General features: G+C 47.1%; 7 protein-coding genes across 7 annotated transcripts; 4 read left to right on the top strand and 3 right to left on the bottom strand.

Moving 5' to 3' along the window:
* Positions 1 to 122: 122 nt before the first annotated feature.
* AGABI2DRAFT_204710 (hypothetical protein) lies at positions 123 to 1,855 on the bottom strand. Its single transcript, XM_006461092.1, has 7 exons — positions 1,664 to 1,855; positions 1,500 to 1,615; positions 1,217 to 1,450; positions 1,060 to 1,170; positions 833 to 1,011; positions 427 to 775; positions 123 to 369 (listed from the first exon to the last, which is right to left on the bottom strand). The coding sequence occupies exons 1-7, from the start codon at positions 1,826 to 1,828 to the stop codon at positions 165 to 167; spliced, it is 1,359 nt and encodes a 452-aa protein (XP_006461155.1). The 5' UTR covers positions 1,829 to 1,855; the 3' UTR covers positions 123 to 164.
* A 149-nt stretch (positions 1,856 to 2,004) lies between these two features.
* Positions 2,005 to 5,639, top strand: AGABI2DRAFT_69408 (hypothetical protein; the record flags this gene model as incomplete). Its single annotated transcript, XM_006461091.1, has 15 exons — positions 2,005 to 2,611; positions 2,667 to 2,799; positions 2,850 to 2,885; positions 2,989 to 3,033; positions 3,088 to 3,226; positions 3,275 to 3,322; positions 3,373 to 3,460; positions 3,509 to 3,627; positions 3,682 to 3,856; positions 3,947 to 4,550; positions 4,601 to 4,619; positions 4,675 to 4,917; positions 4,973 to 5,193; positions 5,257 to 5,380; positions 5,430 to 5,639. 15 exons carry the CDS (start codon positions 2,005 to 2,007, stop codon positions 5,637 to 5,639), a joined length of 2,811 nt encoding a protein of 936 aa, XP_006461154.1.
* An 834-nt stretch (positions 5,640 to 6,473) lies between these two features.
* Positions 6,474 to 9,529, top strand: AGABI2DRAFT_178427 (hypothetical protein; the record flags this gene model as incomplete). The annotated part of the gene is made up of 7 exons (XM_006461090.1): positions 6,474 to 7,529; positions 7,599 to 8,239; positions 8,294 to 8,546; positions 8,596 to 8,758; positions 8,811 to 8,972; positions 9,024 to 9,321; positions 9,375 to 9,529. Coding segments are annotated over exons 1-7 (2,679 nt in total), but the record flags the coding sequence as incomplete, so codon positions are not given.
* Positions 9,530 to 10,400: 871 nt separating this feature from the next.
* Positions 10,401 to 11,570, bottom strand: AGABI2DRAFT_204704 (hypothetical protein; the record flags this gene model as incomplete). The annotated part of the gene is made up of 7 exons (XM_006461089.1): positions 10,401 to 10,734; positions 10,789 to 10,960; positions 11,019 to 11,059; positions 11,111 to 11,146; positions 11,196 to 11,295; positions 11,349 to 11,452; positions 11,499 to 11,570. 7 exons carry the CDS (start codon positions 11,568 to 11,570, stop codon positions 10,498 to 10,500), a joined length of 762 nt encoding a protein of 253 aa, XP_006461152.1. The 3' UTR covers positions 10,401 to 10,497.
* Positions 11,571 to 11,644: 74 nt separating this feature from the next.
* Positions 11,645 to 15,545, top strand: AGABI2DRAFT_178426 (hypothetical protein). The gene is made up of 17 exons (XM_006461088.1): positions 11,645 to 12,103; positions 12,157 to 12,359; positions 12,412 to 12,544; positions 12,602 to 12,612; positions 12,666 to 12,677; positions 12,725 to 12,776; positions 12,831 to 12,972; positions 13,022 to 13,069; positions 13,120 to 13,207; positions 13,263 to 13,381; positions 13,437 to 13,590; positions 13,645 to 13,656; positions 13,712 to 14,138; positions 14,193 to 14,369; positions 14,421 to 14,682; positions 14,744 to 15,088; positions 15,141 to 15,545. The coding sequence occupies exons 1-17, from the start codon at positions 11,649 to 11,651 to the stop codon at positions 15,336 to 15,338; spliced, it is 2,838 nt and encodes a 945-aa protein (XP_006461151.1). The 5' UTR covers positions 11,645 to 11,648; the 3' UTR covers positions 15,339 to 15,545.
* Positions 15,408 to 18,491, bottom strand: AGABI2DRAFT_118070 (hypothetical protein; the record flags this gene model as incomplete). The annotated part of the gene is made up of 17 exons (XM_006461087.1): positions 15,408 to 15,544; positions 15,592 to 15,685; positions 15,735 to 15,841; positions 15,895 to 15,974; positions 16,031 to 16,095; positions 16,152 to 16,250; positions 16,303 to 16,373; positions 16,543 to 16,629; positions 16,683 to 16,712; positions 16,760 to 16,949; positions 17,005 to 17,132; positions 17,185 to 17,297; positions 17,347 to 17,485; positions 17,540 to 17,553; positions 17,605 to 17,893; positions 17,946 to 18,332; positions 18,398 to 18,491. 17 exons carry the CDS (start codon positions 18,489 to 18,491, stop codon positions 15,408 to 15,410), a joined length of 2,124 nt encoding a protein of 707 aa, XP_006461150.1.
* Positions 18,492 to 18,913: 422 nt separating this feature from the next.
* On the top strand, positions 18,914 to 20,212 carry AGABI2DRAFT_185440 (hypothetical protein). Its single transcript, XM_006461086.1, has 4 exons — positions 18,914 to 19,125; positions 19,183 to 19,270; positions 19,318 to 19,565; positions 19,615 to 20,212. The coding sequence occupies exons 1-4, from the start codon at positions 18,984 to 18,986 to the stop codon at positions 20,091 to 20,093; spliced, it is 957 nt and encodes a 318-aa protein (XP_006461149.1). The 5' UTR covers positions 18,914 to 18,983; the 3' UTR covers positions 20,094 to 20,212.
* The last annotated feature ends 26 nt before the right edge of the window (positions 20,213 to 20,238 follow it).

The raw sequence follows: 20,238 nt of genomic DNA, 5'->3' as shown, positions 1-20,238 counted from the left end.
AAGAAAGTAAATAGGTGGATGGGCAAACATGACTACAAGTCGCTCCCGCGTGACGTCACAGCTCTTTCTCCTATTGCTCCTTCCTCTCCGCCTCGCAACCGATTCAGCCTCTCATGGATTTCGTTCAAAGAGCAGTCTATGTTTACGCCCGAGAGATGTTCTTCCTACTTCCCACATCCTGGACAACAGTGTATCACTTCATGTACAAAGACATCACAGTCCGAGCAAAAATCGTGTCGGCAGTCCGGGCATCTGTATCTACCCACTACACTCACACCTTCCCCAATCGGTATTGACGTTGTCGTCGGAAAGAGTTTTGCGCAACCATGACACGCATCCGAGGGCTGAGGTATATCTTCCAAGTTTGGTCTGGAAAGCCAAAGCTATAGTCAGAGGCTCTCTCCAGCAACTACAGCACTGACGTACACGGCATCATAGGGTTTCACGGGGAAGAGGTGATGGTAGCTTCTTGCCAAATGAGGTGAGCTTACAATCATGAGTCCACAGACATGGCAGTCCGTTGGCACATCGCACACTTTAGCAAGGCAGCGGGGGCATAGAAAACCTTGACTCTTTAACTCCGCATGACAGACACATAACGTCGGCGCGGATGCTTCCGGTAATCGGGTCGGAAAGCCCATCATCATGAGATCCGCAGAGAGGCTAGCGGATGGTGCGCCCATGGTGCGCGTTAGCGCCCTCTGAGCGGGTGGTGGGACCAGTTCAAAAAGGAGGTCCTTAAAATGTCCTTCATTCATAGCTACACCGAATTGGCCTACCCTTGGGATATGCCACTTAGTTGGGAACCAAGTTCGAGATTTGAGACCCGTACCGCCTGTTTTATCAGATAGTTCGCGACATATCTTCATCTCTGCAGCGAGCGCGACTACAGAGATGCGAACTTTGTTCTTGACACATGTTTCGAGCGTTTCGTGAATATTGCCGGGATCGCATGTGGTTAAGGAACCGAATATGATTATTATTTCGCGCGAGGAATGGGTTGGAAGATGACTACGCATGTTCAATGAGTGTAGATATGCACACTTGCTAGTTAATTACCTCATGCTTGCTTTTGCCATTTCGATGGCATTCTGTAAACTGGGTTCTCCAGTAGGCTCGAGCTTATGTCGTTCTTTGATGTAGGACAAGACCTCTTGAGGATTACCTGATCTTGAACTAAGTGATAATATGTCTACAATGGCCTTAAAGAAGGGACTCGCCTGAAAGATCCCCGATACGCTCTCCAAGGCCTGCTCGCATTCCAACAACACCAATTTGCCCTAGCGGATTCTGGTCGAACCATTCTAAGATAAATTCACGAGCATATTGAAGCATCAAGTCAAATCGTGTCGGACGCATATCACGGTCCAGCATAGCAGAGGAAAGATCCAGTAACAGAATAACATGACGAATTATAGTTCGACGAATGGCCGCAGCTGGAGCAAGAAGTCTAGGAGAGAGTGAATGATAGCATGAATGAAGAAAGAAATCAGATTGACCTTTTCCGACGGCCCCTTGCCATGAGTTCCTGGACGGACGTCTGGAGACTCCCAGCTTCGTCCTCTTGCACAGTCTCCCATGAACGCGTATATGAAGCTTCCCAAGTATATGCTTGCTGAACGAACTTAGGCCGCCGCCAGAGTCAAAGTGTACTGAAGCTTACAGAGTCTTTGGCTTTTCCCTTTCCTTTGTCAACTTTTTTCTTTTCCGCCCTACCTTTACCCTTGCTTTTGCCCTTATCCCGGCTGGCGTCGTAGTCGTCATCTGGAAGAGAGATGTCCGAGTCCGAGTCGGCCGCGCCGATAACCAACTCTCGCCTTGGTGGCATTATGTGCGCGACGTGCAATGAAGAAGCAGACCCAATATATCAACACGCGTCAACAACGATGCGGGCAACCCTTCTGTGAAGTACGTTTTTATGTGGAACGCTGCAACGGCGTTGCCTTCATTTATTCCTCTATGAGAACGCACTCCGGTGCGTTTTGCTCTATATCTCTCACACCCATGTTCTCTCGCTGTTTTCTGTGCTCAGCACTTTTGATTTTTGCGTTTCCTGTTCTCCTGCGACTTTGGCGGGCGACAATATTCAACCAGGATACCTCTCATGCTCCCCCCCATATCCAAACCGCTATAGCTAAATGTATGTCGCTGGAGCAGAAGCCACGGCCACCACTGGATTTTTGGAAGCGTTCCCGCTCAGACCGATATGAGGCTGGGACGCGACCTGTTCTCATCAAACATGGCAGGATATGGACTGGGAGGAACAACGGAACTCAGGTCGTCTATGGAGACATTCTTATGGAGAAAGGGATAATCAAGAGTGTTGGCAATCTCGACTGGCTAGACTTGACTGGCTACGGAAGCGATTTGCAAGTGGTGGACGCTGACGGGGCATGGATCACTCCTGGTCTGGTCGATGCTCATTCCCATATTGGGGATTTCTCTCTCCCAATTCTTGAAGGATCAAATGACGGAGATTCATTAAATGGCATAGCCCAACCTTGGCTTAGGAGTTTGGACGGCCTCAACACTCATGACGAGACGTATCCCTTGACACTAGCTGGAGGAGTGACTACTGCCCTTGTTTTGCCTGGATCTGCCGTTGCTATTGGTAGGCAAATTAGCTTCATCGTTTTAATTTATTTTCCCAATCTCTGTCGGTGCAGGTGGTCAGGGCTTTGTGATCAAGCTAAGGGAAACGTCAGAAAAATCATCTTCCTCTATGTTGGTAGAACCTCCATATCACATCAACAATACATATCCAGATCCTAACTTACCGTTCCGTTGGCGTCATATGAAGTAAGTTGCGTTTAAGTATGTATCAAACTATCCTGTGCTCAATCGAGAAGACATGCATGCGGTATGTGTTCTCAACAGCAATTTGAGTTTGATTGATTGTTTTGCCAACTGTAAATAGGCGAAAATCCAAGTATGTACTTTGTTAATGCACTAGGTTTTATCCGCTAAAGTGACACTCCAAGGTAAAAGCTTCCAAGGGACACGCATGGATACCATCTGGGCTTTCCGTGAAGCGTAATTATGCGTTTGAAATCGTAGGTGTACCTTTTGATCATACGCGTCTGCTAGGTATGCAAAAGCCCAGAAAATAAAAGACGAACAAGATCAATTTTGCCGCGATGTTCTCGGTGGTAACCGGCAGCTTGGTCAATTTCCTGAAGAACTACAGTGGGAAGCATTGGTCGACGTCCTTAGGGGTCGCGTCAAGGTGAGTGATGAATCCACTATGGGGTCCTGTGAGCTTATCAATTCCCAGGTTCATACACACTGCTATGAGGCTGTAGACATCGATGATTTCGTTCGTGTACGTGATTGTCCCATCTCGCCTGCATTGATATCGCTAATTTTCTATAGCTTACCAATGAATTCAAGTTCCCTGTCGCTGCCTTTCATCACGCTAGCGAAGCTTATCTTGTCCCTGACATTCTCAAAAGAGCATACGGTACGCTTCGCGCCATTTGAAATTGTTCAAACATTGAATAATGGACAGGCGAGGCGCCTGCTATTGCTCTTTACGCAACAGTCGCTCGTTTTAAGCGGGAGGCCTACCGGTCTTCAGAGTTCGCTCCGAAAGTTCTCGCTCAACATGGAATCACTGTGTTGATGAAGGTAAGTAAGTTTTTCGATCGGATTGCTATCATGTTGTATTGAGGCTACTTCTAGAGTGATCATCCAGCTGCCTGGGATTCACGTCGTCTGATCTACGAAGCCCAACTAGGATACTTCTATGGACTGCCGTATAATTTGGCTATAGCTTCCGTTATTAGTAATGCAGCCGAAGTCCTTGGCATGGGACACAGACTGGGCTACATCCGAGAAGGTACGAATATTGTCCAGAGTTGTGTCATTCAGCTTAAAGACTTTGATAGGCTGGGATGCGGGTAATCGGGCTCCCCCTAGTAAAAAAATGACAACTGATGCATTTTAGATATTGTCGTTTGGGATAGCCATCCCCTGGCTCTAGGCGCTACACCAACTCAGGTGTATGTTGACGGTCTTCCTCAATTGCAAGGCTCGATCAAGGTCAAGAAACCGGCCAACTTCCAGAAATTACCCAAGGTACCCAAATTCGACCAGGAAGCTGCAGAAACCGTCAGACATGATGGACTTCCACCATTAGAACCAAGGAAAAAGGTCCTCGGCACCACTGTTTTTACCAACGTCAAGAACCTGTATTGGCCTGAGACACATGGTGTTCAACGACAAATAATCGCTCAAGATGATGCGGAGCTTGGAGTTGTCGTTGTTCAGAATGGCAGTATCGTGTGCAAGGGTGGTCATCGAGCATGCTTTGTCGAGTCTCTTTTGACCGACCAGGGTGTTGCTGTAATAAATCTCGATGGCGGCTCCGTGTCTCCGGGGCTTGTTTCCTATGGGTCGAATTTGGGCTTGGAGGAGATTACGCTCGAGCCATCCACGACTGATGGTCTCGCTCCCGATCCTCTTTTACAACCAGTGCCAAAGATCTTGGGCGGGGACTTCCTCCTCCTGCGTGCTGCTGACGGACTGCAATTTGGAACTAGACATGCCCTGTGAGATATGATTTTGTTTATGGAATGGCCATGTGCTCACTATCCGGCAGTCTTGCGTACCGGTCTGGGGTACGATTACCTTTGTTTTCTTCTCCTGTGTGATCGAATTATCACTTCACAATAGGTGACGTCTGCTGTGGTAGCCCCTACCCACCAAGCATTCACTGGAGGGTTGGGTGTTTTCTTTTCTCTGGGGGCATTAAATAAGATGGAGAAGAATGCGGTGATCCAGGAAATGGCAGGCCTTCATGTTTCGCTTGGGCACTTCTCGACCCCTAGTGTCAGCTCTCAAATTGCCACCCTGCGACGCCTCCTCCTGGGGCCGAACATCGGCAGTATAGGTGCCTATTTCCACAAAGTAAAACAGGTCAATTGTTTCTTTTGTTAAAAGCTTGAGTTATACACTTATCCGAGTTGCATAGGGTTTAATTCCCCTTGTTGTTGAAGCTCACAGCGCTGATATTATTGCGACACTCCTTCTTCTCAAGTCTGAATATGAAACCGAAGAAGGGAGAAATTTACGATTAACCATCACCGGCGCCACTGAAGCACATTTCCTTGCAAAGGAATTGGCTGATGCTGGTGTTGGTGTCATCTTGACGCCACTGAAACCTTTGCCGGTGAGCTGGGAAAAGAGAAGGATGTGAGCCGCCCCGCTGCCTTATAATAAATTTCTGCAGCGGCTCATTAGTCTGCTTGTCTATAGTATGCCAGGCCCACCGATCACGAAAGAAACAACCCTTTCCATCTTGCTCAAACATGGGGTTGTAGTGGGGATTGGCTCAGAAGGTGCTTGGTCCGTGCGCAATCTGCCTTTCGAGCTTGCTTGGGTATGTTTCGATAATTACTTGACTTACGCCTCAATCTGATTTATTGCAGGCTGCGATCGAAGCAGGGGGCAAAATATCGAAAGAAGAGGCGCTGAGTATGGGCGGCATTAACATCGAGAAACTCCTTGGTTTAGTGCGTGAGTCTGCGACGATAGACTTGGTGGCGACAAAGGGCGGCGACCTCCTTGATTTTGGCGCAGAAGTAGTAGCCATCATCTCCCCCACGGAGAAGTCGGTCAACCTCCTCCGCGACATATGAATGCCTATTTTAAGGTCAACTGATTTCCCTGTACCCCTTTCCCGCCATCATTTAACATCGTGGCTTGTACATAGACGGTGCTCGTCGGGTGCATAGTGCCACCTGAAGTGTAATATCGCGCTACCTAAAGCGCCCAAAAAAGCTAGTTCTATTGTTCTTACTGCCACTATGATTTGGACTCCGAGAACGCGCTAAGAAAAGCATATTGTTGATGAATTACTGTAGGTGATATCTGATTGGACTACTGAAGCTACTGGGGAATGAGATAAAACACGATGTCACCTTAACAACGGGTATTCATAAATACAGAGATATCAAATAATATTGCGGGTAAAAGCTTGGTTCGATGTCTAGTCCTCTATGGGCTGGAATTTTCAAGCTTGTAGAGAATGAATCAAGTAAACAACAAAGGTTATACGAAAGGAACCACAATGAAAGTTTAATTTGTTGTAATAGGATTTACCCATGGTTTGACTTTTGACTGCATGTGTGGCAAGTTCTTGGAGTACCAGAGATTGTGGCCTAAACTACAGCACAAAATGACAGCGCCTCTAATTTATCTACGATATTCCATGTTTTGTTAGGGGCAAGTTTTGAAGAAAATTCGCAGTCTTTATGGTCCTTTTTCTTGGGCCTGGTTGATATTTACTATTGTATTGCCTGTCTGAGTCCATTCGCCCACTTCCATGGTATAAAATTACGTTGGATGTCGGTATACTAATTAGGACCGCGCTTCATCTCACACTTCACTGATTAAGTGAGGAGCGGTACATGTGATTCGTTTTTTCCGTGGAGAGTCACGTTATCCATATATTAAGTCCTTAGGCGCGTCGAACCAGCTTGGCGCTTGACCCTATCTCTTTGCTTTCCCTCCCAAGGAGACATGCCGAAAGCGAAGAAACCATCTTCCGACGCGAAGGCAAAGCAGATCACTGATTTCTTCCCCAGAAAGTCTTTGTCCCAAACGTCAACAAAGCCCAGCGTCGTATCTCCAAACAGCGCGGTCCAAACAGCACCCACCAAGCAGACCACGACCCCACGCCTTCGTTTTCATACCAAGGCATCGCAGGGGAATGCAGATAGTTCAAAACCGGTTCAAGCGCCTATCTCCCTGCGTGGTGAATCTGGCGCATCTCCCTCGACCAAAGCTGAGCAATCTGGTGCTTCTCCTATACAGCCTTCTGCCAAACGTCTCCGTTCTCAGAGCATAGTCTCTCCACAGCGGATCAAGCGATCTAAAAAATCAAAGAATATTTTGTGCGACTGTGATTACGACGGGAAGATGGAAGTTGACGATGATTCCGTCGTATATGTTCGGTCGGTGCCCTCCACATCCTCAATTCCGTCAACGTTGCCCCATGCTACTACCCTCGATGCAAAAGAGTCAAAGGTTTCTGAAAAACTGGAGTTCTCCGTGCGCCACTTCGCAGCTGCAGCTTTTGTGCCCAGTAGCGTATCAGAAGAGAGAGAGCTAGGCTCCGCTTTTCTAGAGGAAGAAAGTGGCATTGGTCACCTACAGGAACAAGGCTTATCCTTTCCAGAAGCCGATAACAGTCGCATGCAGCCAGATTGCGTTTCTCGAGTTGTTGCAAAACCGGCCGTCGACTGGGATATGGACAGTGGTTTCACTGGTACCCCCTCAATACTAACCCCTTCTTCCACGAATGAACCTGCCGCTGCCCCCTCAACTTCGCCGGAGGAGCTCCTGGACGAAAAGGCCAGAGCAGAGCAAATCATCAAAGAAATCAAACTCAAAGCTCTTGCTTTTGCCCAAGCTCAGGAGTCCGCATGCCCCGTTCTAGATATATCAAGTCCTATCACCAGCGACGATGATGATGACGCTGGAGGTCTTGCCCCATTGAATTTCCGACCCATTACGAAGCTTCGGAGGTGCGCCAGGTCTCGAGATGCATAGAACAACTGCTTACAACAGACGCTTATTCGGTAAATGTTGTCCAGTCCCATTAAGCCAAAAAGATATAGCTTACGGAAGCCCTTCGCCGGAACAATATCGGACAAACAAAGGACGACATCCGATTCCCTATGTGATTCTCTGCCTTCGATGAAACGGAAGTCTCCACCCGCAAATCCTTTGGATGTTCTTCTTAAGGAAAGGCGCTCAACAAGCGCTAAGAACGGGGTGGCATTGGAAGATCGGGAGTCACGACTCCGCGCACTTGCATATCTAGACCTCAATGATGATTCAGAGGATGACGAAAGCCCCAAGAATGTAACAACCGGTATGCGAATGATGAAGGAAGACGAGGCAAATCCTTTTATAGATGATCAACAGAGACAACAAGTTATGGACATTCTCGAGGGTGACAGAGTCATTGAGAGCGAAGAGGAATACATTCGACTACTTGGGAATGTCGGAGCCAAGCTGTGGGACGGTTCGGAGGCCTCTTTGATGTGTTTAGGCGAGGATGCACTCCCTCCCATCAATTATGGGGGATCGGACCCCTCTATCTTGATGCTAATGCAGACAATTGCCGAAGGCCCTCATACACTTATACATATGGTCATGGATAGCGGCGCACTGGAAATGGCTAATTTCACTGATGGAGGTGAAAATGTGATTGGTTTTTTGATGGACCTTGGTGAGTAACTCGAAGACATGGTTATGAACCTTCCAATACAACTGCATCGTTTAGCCCTTTCACACCGAGGCGATACCCTCAACGTCAGCGCTTCCCGATTATTGTCTCACATTATACGAAATCCCACAGTCTCTGTGCCTATCCTTCTGTTTGAGAGGATCTTGGTCCTTTTGCGTGTTCTCGGAGCACAGTCATCTATTTTCGACAGAATGGGATGGGGGGTTCGTGGTGACTCGCGTGGTGTTCCCGATTGCGACCGTACTTCTATTATTGGACGTCTGATACAGTTGATTGCAGAAACATCGAGGTGAGCTTAGTTGTAACGATGATTATCCCAACCATTAACGTAAATCTAGGGCATGTCGCCTGAGCCGGAAAGAGGTTCCGGACCTAGTCATCATTCTATTACTTATTGGATTGGAGCCTGAGGTTTCTCACGAGACGAGGTTACATGTCTCCCATACAATTCACCAGGTTTGTCAATCTGTTGGTAAGGAATCCACTGTCGAACTTGAAGTGGTAAGCTCCAAACTGTCCAAGTTTCCAGGATCGTTGCCTCATCTTCTTGAAGGAGAACGCCATCTGCAACAAGTTCCTGCGTCTAGTGCAACCGTTTTCTCCTCAGAACAAGCGATTTACTCTCGATCTTCTCGCTGGCGCTTCTGGACGCACCGCGCGCGTTGCTCGCTCAGTCGCACACTCTATGTTGACCGATAAACCTGCTCTGCTCCCTGTATGTCCTTGCCGTACCTTGCCATTCAAATTTGTCTGATTGTTCGTCCAGTCTCAGTATTCAGCCCTCCCACCCCTGACAGAACTCATGGGCATGTTGTTTACTGTATCATCTTCGAGTCCATCTCGTCCTACAGGCAAATTTGAAGTTTACGATGCCGCAAATTACGTGGATATGGCGTCTTGGGCATCCATACTAGCGGTTGCCCTCACAGATATCTTTCAGTATATCGAAAGTGGAGAGGCAAATGAAATTGCAGTAACGCCTTCAAAGAGTCCCACAAAGGAGAAGGACGGTTGTATCATCCGCGCTTTACATGAGAAACTCTACAAGATACACAACCGAATCCGTTGAGTACTTTCTCTGCCCACTGATACTAACTTCTGAACACTTTATCTTCAGAGGATAATCGAGCGGCTCATTTGGATAGGTCAAGAACTAAAACTGTTCTATTTCAAATAGCGTTCCGGATCCTTTATCAATGCCTAGCAGTCACTCAGAACCGAAAGAAGGGCAGCCAGAACATCCGAAGCTATTTCCACCGCAAACAATTGCCTGCTTAATCCTACCTTCCCCTATACTTTTGCCTTTACCATAGTGTAATCTTAAGTTATGCAACAATTACCTTAATTCTGCTTTCGGCGTCGTTCGCGGGAGATAGACTACTTAACATTATACTTCTATTATTGTAGATGGCTCCTCAATTTTGTCGTAGGGTTGTGTCAAGGGGCATGTGAACTCAGCTCTTATCTTGATAGTCCCTCGTCTATTTGCGCTCGCGTGGATTTTATCGGACTTGAATACGTTCACATGAGTCCATTGATCGGGGTAGGGGCGATAAAGAGATGAGATACTAGAATAGGCGGAACAGTCATAGCCTGTCATAGCGTAGTGGATGACTTGAAGCTTGAAGGGGAGTACCAAAGCTCAGACTTGTTTCAAGGCTTCAAGCTCCCCCACAAGGGGAAATCACGCATCTTGTCGTTCACCATCACGCTGCGAAAAGAAATACCCTTTTGGACCAAAGAATTTTATTATTATTATTATTTTCTCTATTTATTCCCCAGCCACGAAAATCCGCATTGAACCTACATTCTCGGTCTAGGCAGTTAATTGCCATAGTGGCATATATAGACCCTTCGTTTTGTCATAGAATGTGAACATACGACCCGAGTAGCAATTATAACCAATCGAGTTGCCCGGACTACACGTACTTGATCGCTGTTACGCTCCAGTTATATTCAGCACTTTCTGATGGTTCACTTCAGAACGCACAAACACAGGTCTAGAAAAGCAATAAATCATCACATTACACCATCGAACTGGTGTATATGAATTGGCGACCTTTAGAAATTATACATGTGAATGACCATGGAACAAACGAGACATCCTTCAGCCTGCGAGAGCTCCAAACTAGGTACGCTTCTGAACTCAATATCGCTGTGTAACAGTCCCGGTTGGCAAAGACACTGTAAAAAAGTTCCGATGTGACAAAGTGAACTGTCGACACTCGGTTCCCATGGGTTCACGGATCGGACGAGGTGGGCGATAACACCTGTTGCACCATATTGTCTGTACCTCGGAGGGGTTCTTGTGGTTGAGGCTGAGTAGTTTGTGTTGATGTCAGCTGTGACAACTTGGTGGTGGTGTCATTGCGAAATGGCTTATTGAAAGCATTTTCAATGTTCTTGACCTTGACTTGACCAAAACCAGGGAGGTTACGAAGTTGATTGGGTGTTGCTCTTGAAATGTTAGCAAAACTCTGTCTGGCGGTCAGAACCGAGCTAAACTTTTTTTGAGAGTTCTAGGAACATACACCAAACGTCGAGCGGAGTGTCTCAACGTCTGTTTTGTTGACTTTGGGTATATTGGTGAGGGCACCACGGAGGATAGCATGATAATCCTTGTCAACACGCTCTTTGATCATGTCTGGCGGTTTCGACTCGAATTGCTTGTATACGGATAGATAGTGGCCCACTTCATCATTCCTGAAACGAGATGGCTTGATTGAGAAGACATTCAAGGCATAGAAGTACAAGAGCGTACGAGAAAGCAACGATGATAGTAATGTTGTTGATGAGACATGACTGTGTCAAGATGAGGGAAGATTAAGGCATGTGGGGGAGTGACGGTCTGACCTTTGTGAGCTCTCGTATTGGATCTCTATGCTCTGTCTAGAGGCAACTATTAGTTAGGAAGAAGTTCAAACTGTTGGGCGCGTACAATATCACATAGGATAAGGAGGAAACGACGATCGTAAGAATGCCCAAGCTTCTCAACGCGGCTGTGAATATACTCCGGATGGAGGCGGTGATAGCGAAGGCTATGCAGATGTGAGATCAAATCTAGGATCAAATGCAGCAGATTCACATTCACCTGAGGAACAAGACTCCAGTGGTTCTGCCAACTTGATAGTCAGCGGCTATATCACCGAATTCCTTGCCTACGTTTCGAATACATTCTAGAACGGGATTGCCCCTCTGACCATTGTCAGGTTCTGGTTTTAGGAATATAAACGCGGCAAACCTGGCAGGGATTGACTATGATATTGTTGCCAGAAGCGGGGACAACGACTGGGGGCACACGAGCAGAGGACATAACCTTGCAGGCTATAAATAGACTGACATGGGGAATTCTCGTCAACAAGCGAGTTCAACCTGAGCCACGCGGGCGACAATGGATAAGATACCCAAGCCAAACACGACTGTGGCTCGGGGATCCAGGGGTGGCCTCAGAACACGTTTACTTCCCGTCCTTCTCCTTGCCTTTGGCTTTTCCGTTCTCTCACTGGGCCTCAACGCCAGGCATCTCATCGGTGCCAGTCCTCATGCAGTGCCCAGAGACGCCGACCGGATTCTCAACCAGTGTCGTCAACTCGCCCTTCCCGCTGGTCCTCCCGATAATTTCCACCAACGAACTGTATCTGATCGCTTCGAGCCCGGCACGCCCCCCACCCTCATCACGAACGCAACCATCTGGACTGGACGCGTCTCCGGCCATGAAGTAATCAAGGGTTCTATCCTTATAGACAAGGGAATCATTCAAGCCATTGGAGATATCGAATCGGCTTATCTGAACGAGTTTTCTGGGCTCGTGACAGTTGACGCTGGGGGAGCTTGGGTTACACCGGGGTCAGTGGGGAAATTCGTCTGCTTGTTTCTCATACTCTAATTTCGTGATGAAGGATTGTAGACTTACATTCCCATATCGGCGTTTGGAGCGCCCCAGAGCTCTCAGGTGCCGATGATTCCAACTCTCTCAAAGGACTAGTTCTGCCTTGGCTCAGGAGCTTGGATGGGTTGAACACCCACGATGACTCATACCAACTTTCTATTGCAGGAGGACTGACCACCGTCAATGTTCTCCCTGGATCTGCTGATGCGATTGGTAGCTCCACGTTTTCTCAATCTGTGCTAGACTAAGCGTTTTACTCTTTTAGGTGGCCAAGCATTCACGATCAAGTTGAGGCCTACATCTGAGCGTTCAACAAGTGCAATGTTGCTCGAACCGCCATATACTATCAACGGAACCCACGTTGATCCATCTCTTCCACCTAGATGGCGTCAGATGAAGTGAGTCTTTCTTCTTTGATAATCTATCTCCGTAGTTGACTAATGACCGTTTACAAGACATGCTTGCGGTGTGTAATGGAATTTTCTCTCCCATTAAATTTCTGACAAGAGACCTCTAAAGGCGAGAATCCAAGTAGGCCCATCTTTGCTTGTCCTCAAATGGATATCGACCCGCTTTAGGTCGTACGTATTCGGGAACGCGTATGGATACCATCTGGGCTTTCAGACAAGGGTTTGTGGGGGCTTATGGTCATTTTATAAATTTACTCTAATTTTCTACCCTAAGGTATGATACTGCTCGCAAAATAAAGGAAGAACAGGATGCGTATTGCGAGAAAGCCTTTGCTGGCGAATGGAATGACCTCGGCTCTTTCCCCGAGAATCTTCAATGGGAAGCATTGGTGGACGTGTTAAGAGGACGCGTCAAGGTCAGTGATCGAACCAGAGACTGAACTGAGTCGAATGAAATGCCAACAGGTTCATAATCACTGTTATGAAGCAGTTGATTTGGATGGTATGGTTCGGGTGCGTGGGCTTCAGCTGATTCACAGTTACTACTAATTAACAACTATCAGATTACCAATGAATTCAAGTTTCCTATCGCTGCTTTCCACCACGCACATGAGACATACCTGGTTCCTGATCTTCTCAAGAAAGCCTATGGTTTGTGAAAAGCTGCTGGTGCCTACCTCCGCCGATTCACTCCTTTTTCTTTCAGGTCATCCCCCTGGTGTCGCCCTGTTCGCCACCAACGCTAGGTACAAACGTGAAGCATATAGAGGCTCTGAGTTTGCTCCTCGCATTCTCGCTGACAATGGTATACAAGTGGTTATGAAGGTTCGTCCTCGTGGTTCCCCCAGTTGAGCCACTGAACAAAGTTTCATGCATACAGAGTGACCACTTTGTTCTCAACTCGAGGCACCTTGTCAATGAGGCACAGCAAGCTCATTTCTACGGTCTATCTTCCAATCTCGCCTTGGCTTCTGTCACGTCGACTCCGGCTGCCATCATGGGAATGGACCATAGAATCGGATCAATTAGAAAAGGCAAGCAAAATCCCTCGCGGTCAGGGCACTGCTGATTATTTAAAACCGGTATAGGTTATGATGCCGGTGGGTTGATTGCAGACGCTAAGCTTTGATGCTTAAATGCTTATGATTGCTGTAGATATTGTGATTTGGGATAGCCATCCACTTGCCCTTGGTGCCGCACCGCAGCAAGTCTATATCGATGGGATCTCTCAGCTTAAGAACCCTCACGTCACTACTAAGCCTACTCACGCACAGAAGGCCCCCCAAACGCCTAACTTTGACAGAGAGGCTGGCTTAGCGGTGGAATATGATGGACTGCCACCGCTTGAACCTCACTCAAGCTTGGATGACCCCATCCTCTTCATCAACGTCAGTCAAATTCATCTGCGTGGACATGGATGCGAGATCGCGCAGGCGTACTCGCTCAAAGAGACTGGTAGTATGGGCGTCGCCCTCGTCAAGGGCGGAAGAGTTGTCTGCTTTGGCTCCTACAGTGTTTGTGGCAAAGAAGCTAAGGCTTCTCGAGGTATCAAGACAATTGATTTGCATGGAGGTACTATTGCGTATGTTGCATCTTCATATTATCACATCATCTTTCATTGACGATACCTTTGAAGTCCTGCCCTCACCAGTTTCGGAAGTCCTCTGGGGCTGGAGGATATACAATTGGAATCGTCTACCAAGGATGGCCAGATCTTCGATCCGCTCGAGTCCAATGTGCCGGAAATTGTTGGAGGAGACGGCAGCGTTATTCGCGCCGTCGATGGGCTCCAATTTTCATCCCGTGATGCACTGTACGATAGGAAAATATCTTATTTCTCTTTGACTCTAATCCCCTCGTATAGACTCGCATATCGCTCAGGTGTGACCGCAGGCATCAGTTTCCCAACTTCTTCAGGTTTCTTTTCGGGACTTGGTACCGCTTTCATGACTGGGGCATTCCACAAGCTCTCTACAGGTGCTGTGTTGCAGGATGTAACTGCTCTTCATATTTCCATTGGTGCTTTCACCCGTCCTAGCGTGAGCACCCAGATTGCACTTCTTCGTCGCCTCCTCGATGGCGGGGGCAAAGGTGATTTAGGTCTTGCTTTCAAGAAAATTTCTGAGGTAAGCATCTAATTCGCCCTATTATATTTATATCATAGGTGATTCATGCTGTGGTTATCAGGGTGAGATTCCCCTTGTAATTGCTGTCGACAGTGCCGATATCATGGCGACTTTGATTCAACTCAAGCGAGAAGCTGAATCTAAGGCGCGGGCGCACCTCAGATTCACTTTTACAGGTGCAGCAGAATCTCATCTCCTTGCCAAAGAAATTGGAAATGCAGGGATTGGTGTCATTCTACGCCCGGTTCGGCCGTTCCCCTATACCTGGAAATCTCGGAGGATCCTTCCTGGCCCTCCCATGACGAAGGAAAATGCTGTAACAACTCTCATGCGTCATAACGTCACTGTTGGCATTGGTATCGAAGAGTCATGGAGTGCACGAAACATTCGGTTTGACGGAGGATGGGTAAATATCCTCTCTCTCAAACTACAGCAGTCTAGCTAAATGAGTATGCTAGGTTGCACTTGAAGCCGGAGAGGATCATGTCTCCTACGAGCAGGCTCTTGCCTTGGCTTCCTCAAACCTCGAGAAATTGCTGGGTCTCACCAAAGAAAACTCTGACTTGGTCGCGGTTGCACACGGTGACTTCTTAAGCTTCGAAGGCAAACCCATTGCTATTATTTCCGAAGCCAGAAATACCGTTGACCTATTGTAATATTATCATACATATACCCAGACTTGAATTATATGACAGAAAGCAAGATGACAGCGAAAAGATCAGGATTCATTCAACTGCTTTCGCAGTTGGTGGGTTAATTACTGTGGCGTTGTTCACGGGAATTTTATCTGCGATTGATTGAGCTACAATCTCCTGAATAGCGGGAAGGCCAGTGCTAATGAGTTTGATTTGTCGACGTTCGTCTAAGGAAGTGTGAGTGATTTGAAATGAATCACTGGAATTGACACACCAATGGGTATGATGGTTCCGTGCCTTCGTAAATCTTTTGCTCTCATGTGAGGGCTGAGGAAAGGATGGGTTGTAGGGACGATGACAAATGAACGCTGCGTTTGAAATAAATATGACTGTCGTTGTTTCATGAATATCACGAACCTTCCGGTACCAACTCCGTATGTCTTCATTTGCCCCGGGCACCGTGGGCATTTTTTGGGGTCCTAGCACCTGAATGACCGCTTTAACAAGTTTCATGATCCCTGCGGCTGTGAAGGTTTTCAGTAAAAATAAATATAGATACGAAAGGTGCTCTTCTCACAACGTCGATCCATTAAACTGACTAAAGACTGGCATCCTGGACCATGGCCAATAAAGATAACTTTATTGGCTCCGGAAAGCCTGGTTCGATTACTTCAGTCAGAAATGGGCAAACGGTTTCGTTGTAATAGTCGCACTGTATATAGTTGTCCCAAATGTATATAAGGGTATCGCGACCAATGTCTTCCGCTAGTTTTGTTCGCTATATATATATGCTTTCAATTTCAGAATTCATGCCCAAGTAATTGAAGAACGCACAGATGACGCGGGCGACGCGGGCTTTGGGAATAGGTTTGCGTCGACTAAGGAATAACCATCCGCTTTCACCCATTCAATAAGGTTCTTAGAAAAATCAATCTGGTTTAAAGTAAATAATAAGCGAGGTGAGCGATGGAGAGTATGGATCAACGTGCCAGATAAGATCTTTCCAATTCAACGTCGCACGTTGCCGAGGATTCAAGCTCCATCCGCAAGTTACCACTAGCAACATGTGTTAGATCAGAAAGGAAACAGAGGGAAGAATATACAATTCATGAACGAAAACAACCAGTGTCTTGTTCGTGAATATATCAGAGCTGTCACCAGATTGAGTGCGCGGTAGGCAGAAGGCTGATTGAAACCCACCTGCACAAAACTTGAGCAGACATACGTTGCTCCATCTCTGATCGTAGTAAAGGAATCTGCATCATTGAATGTTCGGTATATAGGTAATGTTGTCGATGCGCTTTGAGTATTTCTATTGCGAACCAATATCAGCATTATTCCACCGCAATTCATTACTTTACTGACCGGGTATCGAAAAAGTGATATCTCCCAGATCTGTGTTGCTTTGTTAGATTTGAGAAAGATTACGAAGGGTGTGGTACCTTCTCGGGGTTCACAAGCACGTGGATCTACACTCTTCCAGTACTTGCTCTGCTCCTTCGCTACAAGCCAAACTGTTTCTGTACCCTCATCACTGGCAACGAGAGGGGGCAACTGGTCAGGGGCCTCGCCCAATAGGACCTTAGTCACGGCCAGAGCTGATACTGAGTTCGAATCCAAGTTGTACCCTCCCTTGTGCCCGTGGTATGTCAGCGATCATTCGGACATTACCCATAGAAAAACTGACCTCCAAAGCAACCACCATGCGACCATTGGCCAGACCAGCTAACATGTGGGTCATATGGGCGTATCCAGCGGGAGTTACTAAACATTCGCCTAGCTCATCGCCAGCAGCCGCGTCAAATCCAGCTGATACTGTATTCCAAAGTCCATGATAAGCGGGTAATTGCTGTTTGTGTAGACTTACTCATGACCAAATCTGGCGCAAATTCAAGACCAATGGGCAGGATGACTTTCTGAAAGGCATAAATATAATCTGCGTCTCCTACTCCTGCGCAAGGCCAAGGAACATTCACCGAGCTATATTCATATAGATTAGGCTATATCTGAAAACGTTGAACTTGCTTACTAGCCCAGCCCGGCTTCTTCGCCGCATGATTGCATACTACCAAATGGTCCAGTCGGATAGAAATTCCCCTGCTCGTAACGATGCAGGGATATATACAAAACCGATGGGTCATCATTGAAGGCACGCTGCGTACCGTTCCCTACAGAGTTTGATCTAGTTGCATCCTATCTATCGGTTGGAAGTTAGATCATACCATGGTGAACATCCCTATGATTCCTTTAAGCATTTCGGACCTGAAATCATTATAGTTAGGCGTACCAATCCAGGATTAAGATTTTCTTGATTGGTGTCAATTGTTGTACAACTCGAGCAGCAACCGCGATATTATTGAAAAAACAGAAGCCCATGTGTTCATCAGGTTCTGCGTGGTGACCTGGAGGTCTGACTATTGCAAGGGTTTTCTTGAGCCTCCCTTGAGCAACGGCCAAGGCAGCTTCTATGACACCACCACAGCTCAACAAAGCAGCTCTAGTGGTTCCAGCCATGACATAGAGTGATAGCTGCTCATAATAAGCCTCAGAATCGACAATCTGCTGATCCGTCATATCTAAACAACATTATATATTTCAAAGGTCCAAAAAAGCGTGAATTAGTCTTACATTGAATAGCTTGAACCTTGTCCCAATGATCCTCAGTGTGGACTAAGAGAGCCTCTTCTCTGGTCACTGGTCTGATTGGTAGCCAGAGCATTCGTTTGATATAGTGATAGTCGGACAGCATCTTCCATATCCGCACAATTCGTTGCGGTTGTTCAGGATGAGGATCATCGCCAAGTTTAAGATGTGTCGTCATTTCCGATGAATAAACATAACCGACGGTATAATTGGCAACCGGGGGTTTGAAGGGCACGGACAAGGCGCGTGGGCGTATGACCGCGTTTTGGGTAACGTCCTTGGCACTGTTGTCAACCTCCATGGCATCAGAGTATTCCACTTCTTGAGGTTCGAAAGGTGAAGAGTATTCTGTGCCCAGACCAGCGACTAATTCTTGATAGAACGAGCTGGTGCAAAGGTTGGGAGGAGAATATAAAAGGGAATGCGATCAATTGCACCGTGTTTGGAGTCGACTTCCGTATCAAATAATGCGTCGAACTTTTGAACCACTAAATAAGCAGTCGAGTAGTCCCAGTGTAGTCCCTCGTCCATGAATTAGACAATGATACTATTGTTACAATTTTACTTCTTTCAAGTGAGGCATGTATGCGAGTTTCGCTGAGAGCTATTGCAGTGCGCTAACAAATCTACTGATGGCTGGCTCGCTGAGATATTGCCGCCATTTTCGGGTGATCCTTCCAAAATTTGACTAGTGGCTCGGACATCACCACAAGTTCGGATACGCCCGTTATCTGGGGATGAATTCATAGAAAATGGTACACCAGTCATTCCTTGGACAAGAGAAACAAGTGTGTGTGGAGGTGTGTCGCTGTTGCTGAGAGCGACAAATCATACTCGAAGCGTGGTCCCCTTGAGCGGCCGAATACTCCATGCTACCTTGATCATAAGTCCGAAATCTATTCTTGGAAATGCATTAATGTCAACACCGCTTTCACAGCATGACCACCGCCTCCGCGGGAACCAGTCGAACCCATTTCGAATTGTCAATTTATCTTCTCTCTTGTATTATTGTGACACGACATCATGTTCAGCTATCGGGATTTCTTTTTCAAAGGAACTAAATTCTGCTGTTGTATACCTGTCCGTACTGGCGTCATCATCATGGCCTTACTGGCCATGGTCTTTTCGGCAATCTTTTCGATTGCATTATGGTATGAGCTTTCAGGTGAGCTCCCGTAATTCTTTTACCGTCGTAGCTTACTTTAATCCGGTCGGTATTCAGTTAACGCTCAAGTCACGGAAGGAATCAAAGCCGCTTTCATTGTCGGTGGTATCGTGGAGACACTTCTTTTCGTAGCTTCGGTATTTGGGCAAGTGCTTCAATCGTTTCCTGCGTGTCTTCTCACTGTAGTGTTAGGCTCGTTGGGGCAATCGTGCGCAAGTTGGTTTTTATACGAATCTATGCAATTATCACCTACGTTCACTTTTGCCTCAATCTCGGAATCGCAATTTGGTTTCTTGTTGTAGTATTCAAAGAGTCGAGCGCCGCAAACAAGGTGTTGTGCGACGACTCTGGAGGCGCAGAACAGCAGTGCATGCAACTCATTGGTTTTGGGAAGAATGCGTTCCTTGTTGTGGCTGCCCTCGTTCTCATTCTTGAAATATGTAAGTCTTTCCAAGCTCCTCACACATGTCACTTTCTTAAAGGACGCAGACGGTGCTCTTATTGTAACGCGTTATGTGAACCAGCTTGGTCGTGATAAAAATTACAACCGTCAGACGAGACGAGGACTAGAGGAAGCATTCAGACTCGAGGCTGCGAGATATTCCACTCTTTCTAACTCTCAAGACCCGGAACCAGCAGGGTGGTATGATGGCTATGAGGGGACAGCATATGATCCTTATCGAGAAGTTCCGACCCGTCAACCCGATGCCCGGTCCCCGACGCCGCGCCGTTTCGAAACTTTCAAGGATAACGGCAGACCCTCTCCTCCGGTGGAAGTCGGATATGGGGGTGGCACTTGGACCCACGAGGAGATTTCAGAGGAGGAAAAAGCGAGGCTGAGGAGACAAGAGCGGGAGCGGGGGATTTCGCCACCGCTCGATGAAGCGGAGCGAAGGGCAGAAATCAAAGGGGTTGGAAACTCGGCACCAATGGTTGATGAACCCCCTCTGTATTCATATCGGGTGTAGTGAGAGCTGGGTCCTACGCACGCTTATATTTCATTCTTCCTCATTTCGTTTGGGATAATGCATATACAGACTAGTGTGTACTCACTACATATATTTATTTCAATTGATTTCTGATGTGACAAAGACGGGGTACACAAGCACAAGC

Source organism: Agaricus bisporus (genome assembly GCF_000300575.1).
Source record: "Agaricus bisporus var. bisporus H97 unplaced genomic scaffold AGABI2scaffold_5, whole genome shotgun sequence".
Lineage (NCBI taxonomy): Eukaryota > Fungi > Basidiomycota > Agaricomycetes > Agaricales > Agaricaceae > Agaricus > Agaricus bisporus.
The sequence above is the reverse complement of the archived record's forward strand: the minus strand, read 5'-3'. Positions and strand labels throughout refer to the sequence as shown.

What these genes read in the sequence shown, in the direction of transcription:
- AGABI2DRAFT_204710 (XM_006461092.1), bottom strand. Translation starts at nt 1,828, where the DNA reads ATGCCACCAAGGCGAGAGTTGGTTATCGGCGCGGCCGACTCGGACTCG. An exon ending in ATGGCAAAAGCAAGCATGAG is followed by an intron (nt 1,012 to 1,059) that starts GTAATTAACTAG and finishes GAACATGCGTAG; the next exon opens with TCATCTTCCAACCCATTCCT. An exon ending in GTGAAACCCTATGATGCCGT is followed by an intron (nt 370 to 426) that starts GTACGTCAGTGC and finishes TTGGCTTTCCAG; the next exon opens with ACCAAACTTGGAAGATATAC.
- AGABI2DRAFT_178426 (XM_006461088.1), top strand. Translation starts at nt 11,649, where the DNA reads ATGGATAAGATACCCAAGCCAAACACGACTGTGGCTCGGGGATCCAGG. An exon ending in GGAGCTTGGGTTACACCGGG is followed by an intron (nt 12,104 to 12,156) that starts GTCAGTGGGGAA and finishes TTCGTGATGAAG; the next exon opens with GATTGTAGACTTACATTCCC. An exon ending in TGTTAAGAGGACGCGTCAAG is followed by an intron (nt 12,973 to 13,021) that starts GTCAGTGATCGA and finishes AAATGCCAACAG; the next exon opens with GTTCATAATCACTGTTATGA.
- AGABI2DRAFT_185440 (XM_006461086.1), top strand. Translation starts at nt 18,984, where the DNA reads ATGTTCAGCTATCGGGATTTCTTTTTCAAAGGAACTAAATTCTGCTGT. An exon ending in TTCGTAGCTTCGGTATTTGG is followed by an intron (nt 19,271 to 19,317) that starts GCAAGTGCTTCA and finishes CTGTAGTGTTAG; the next exon opens with GCTCGTTGGGGCAATCGTGC. An exon ending in CGTTCTCATTCTTGAAATAT is followed by an intron (nt 19,566 to 19,614) that starts GTAAGTCTTTCC and finishes TAAAGGACGCAG; the next exon opens with ACGGTGCTCTTATTGTAACG.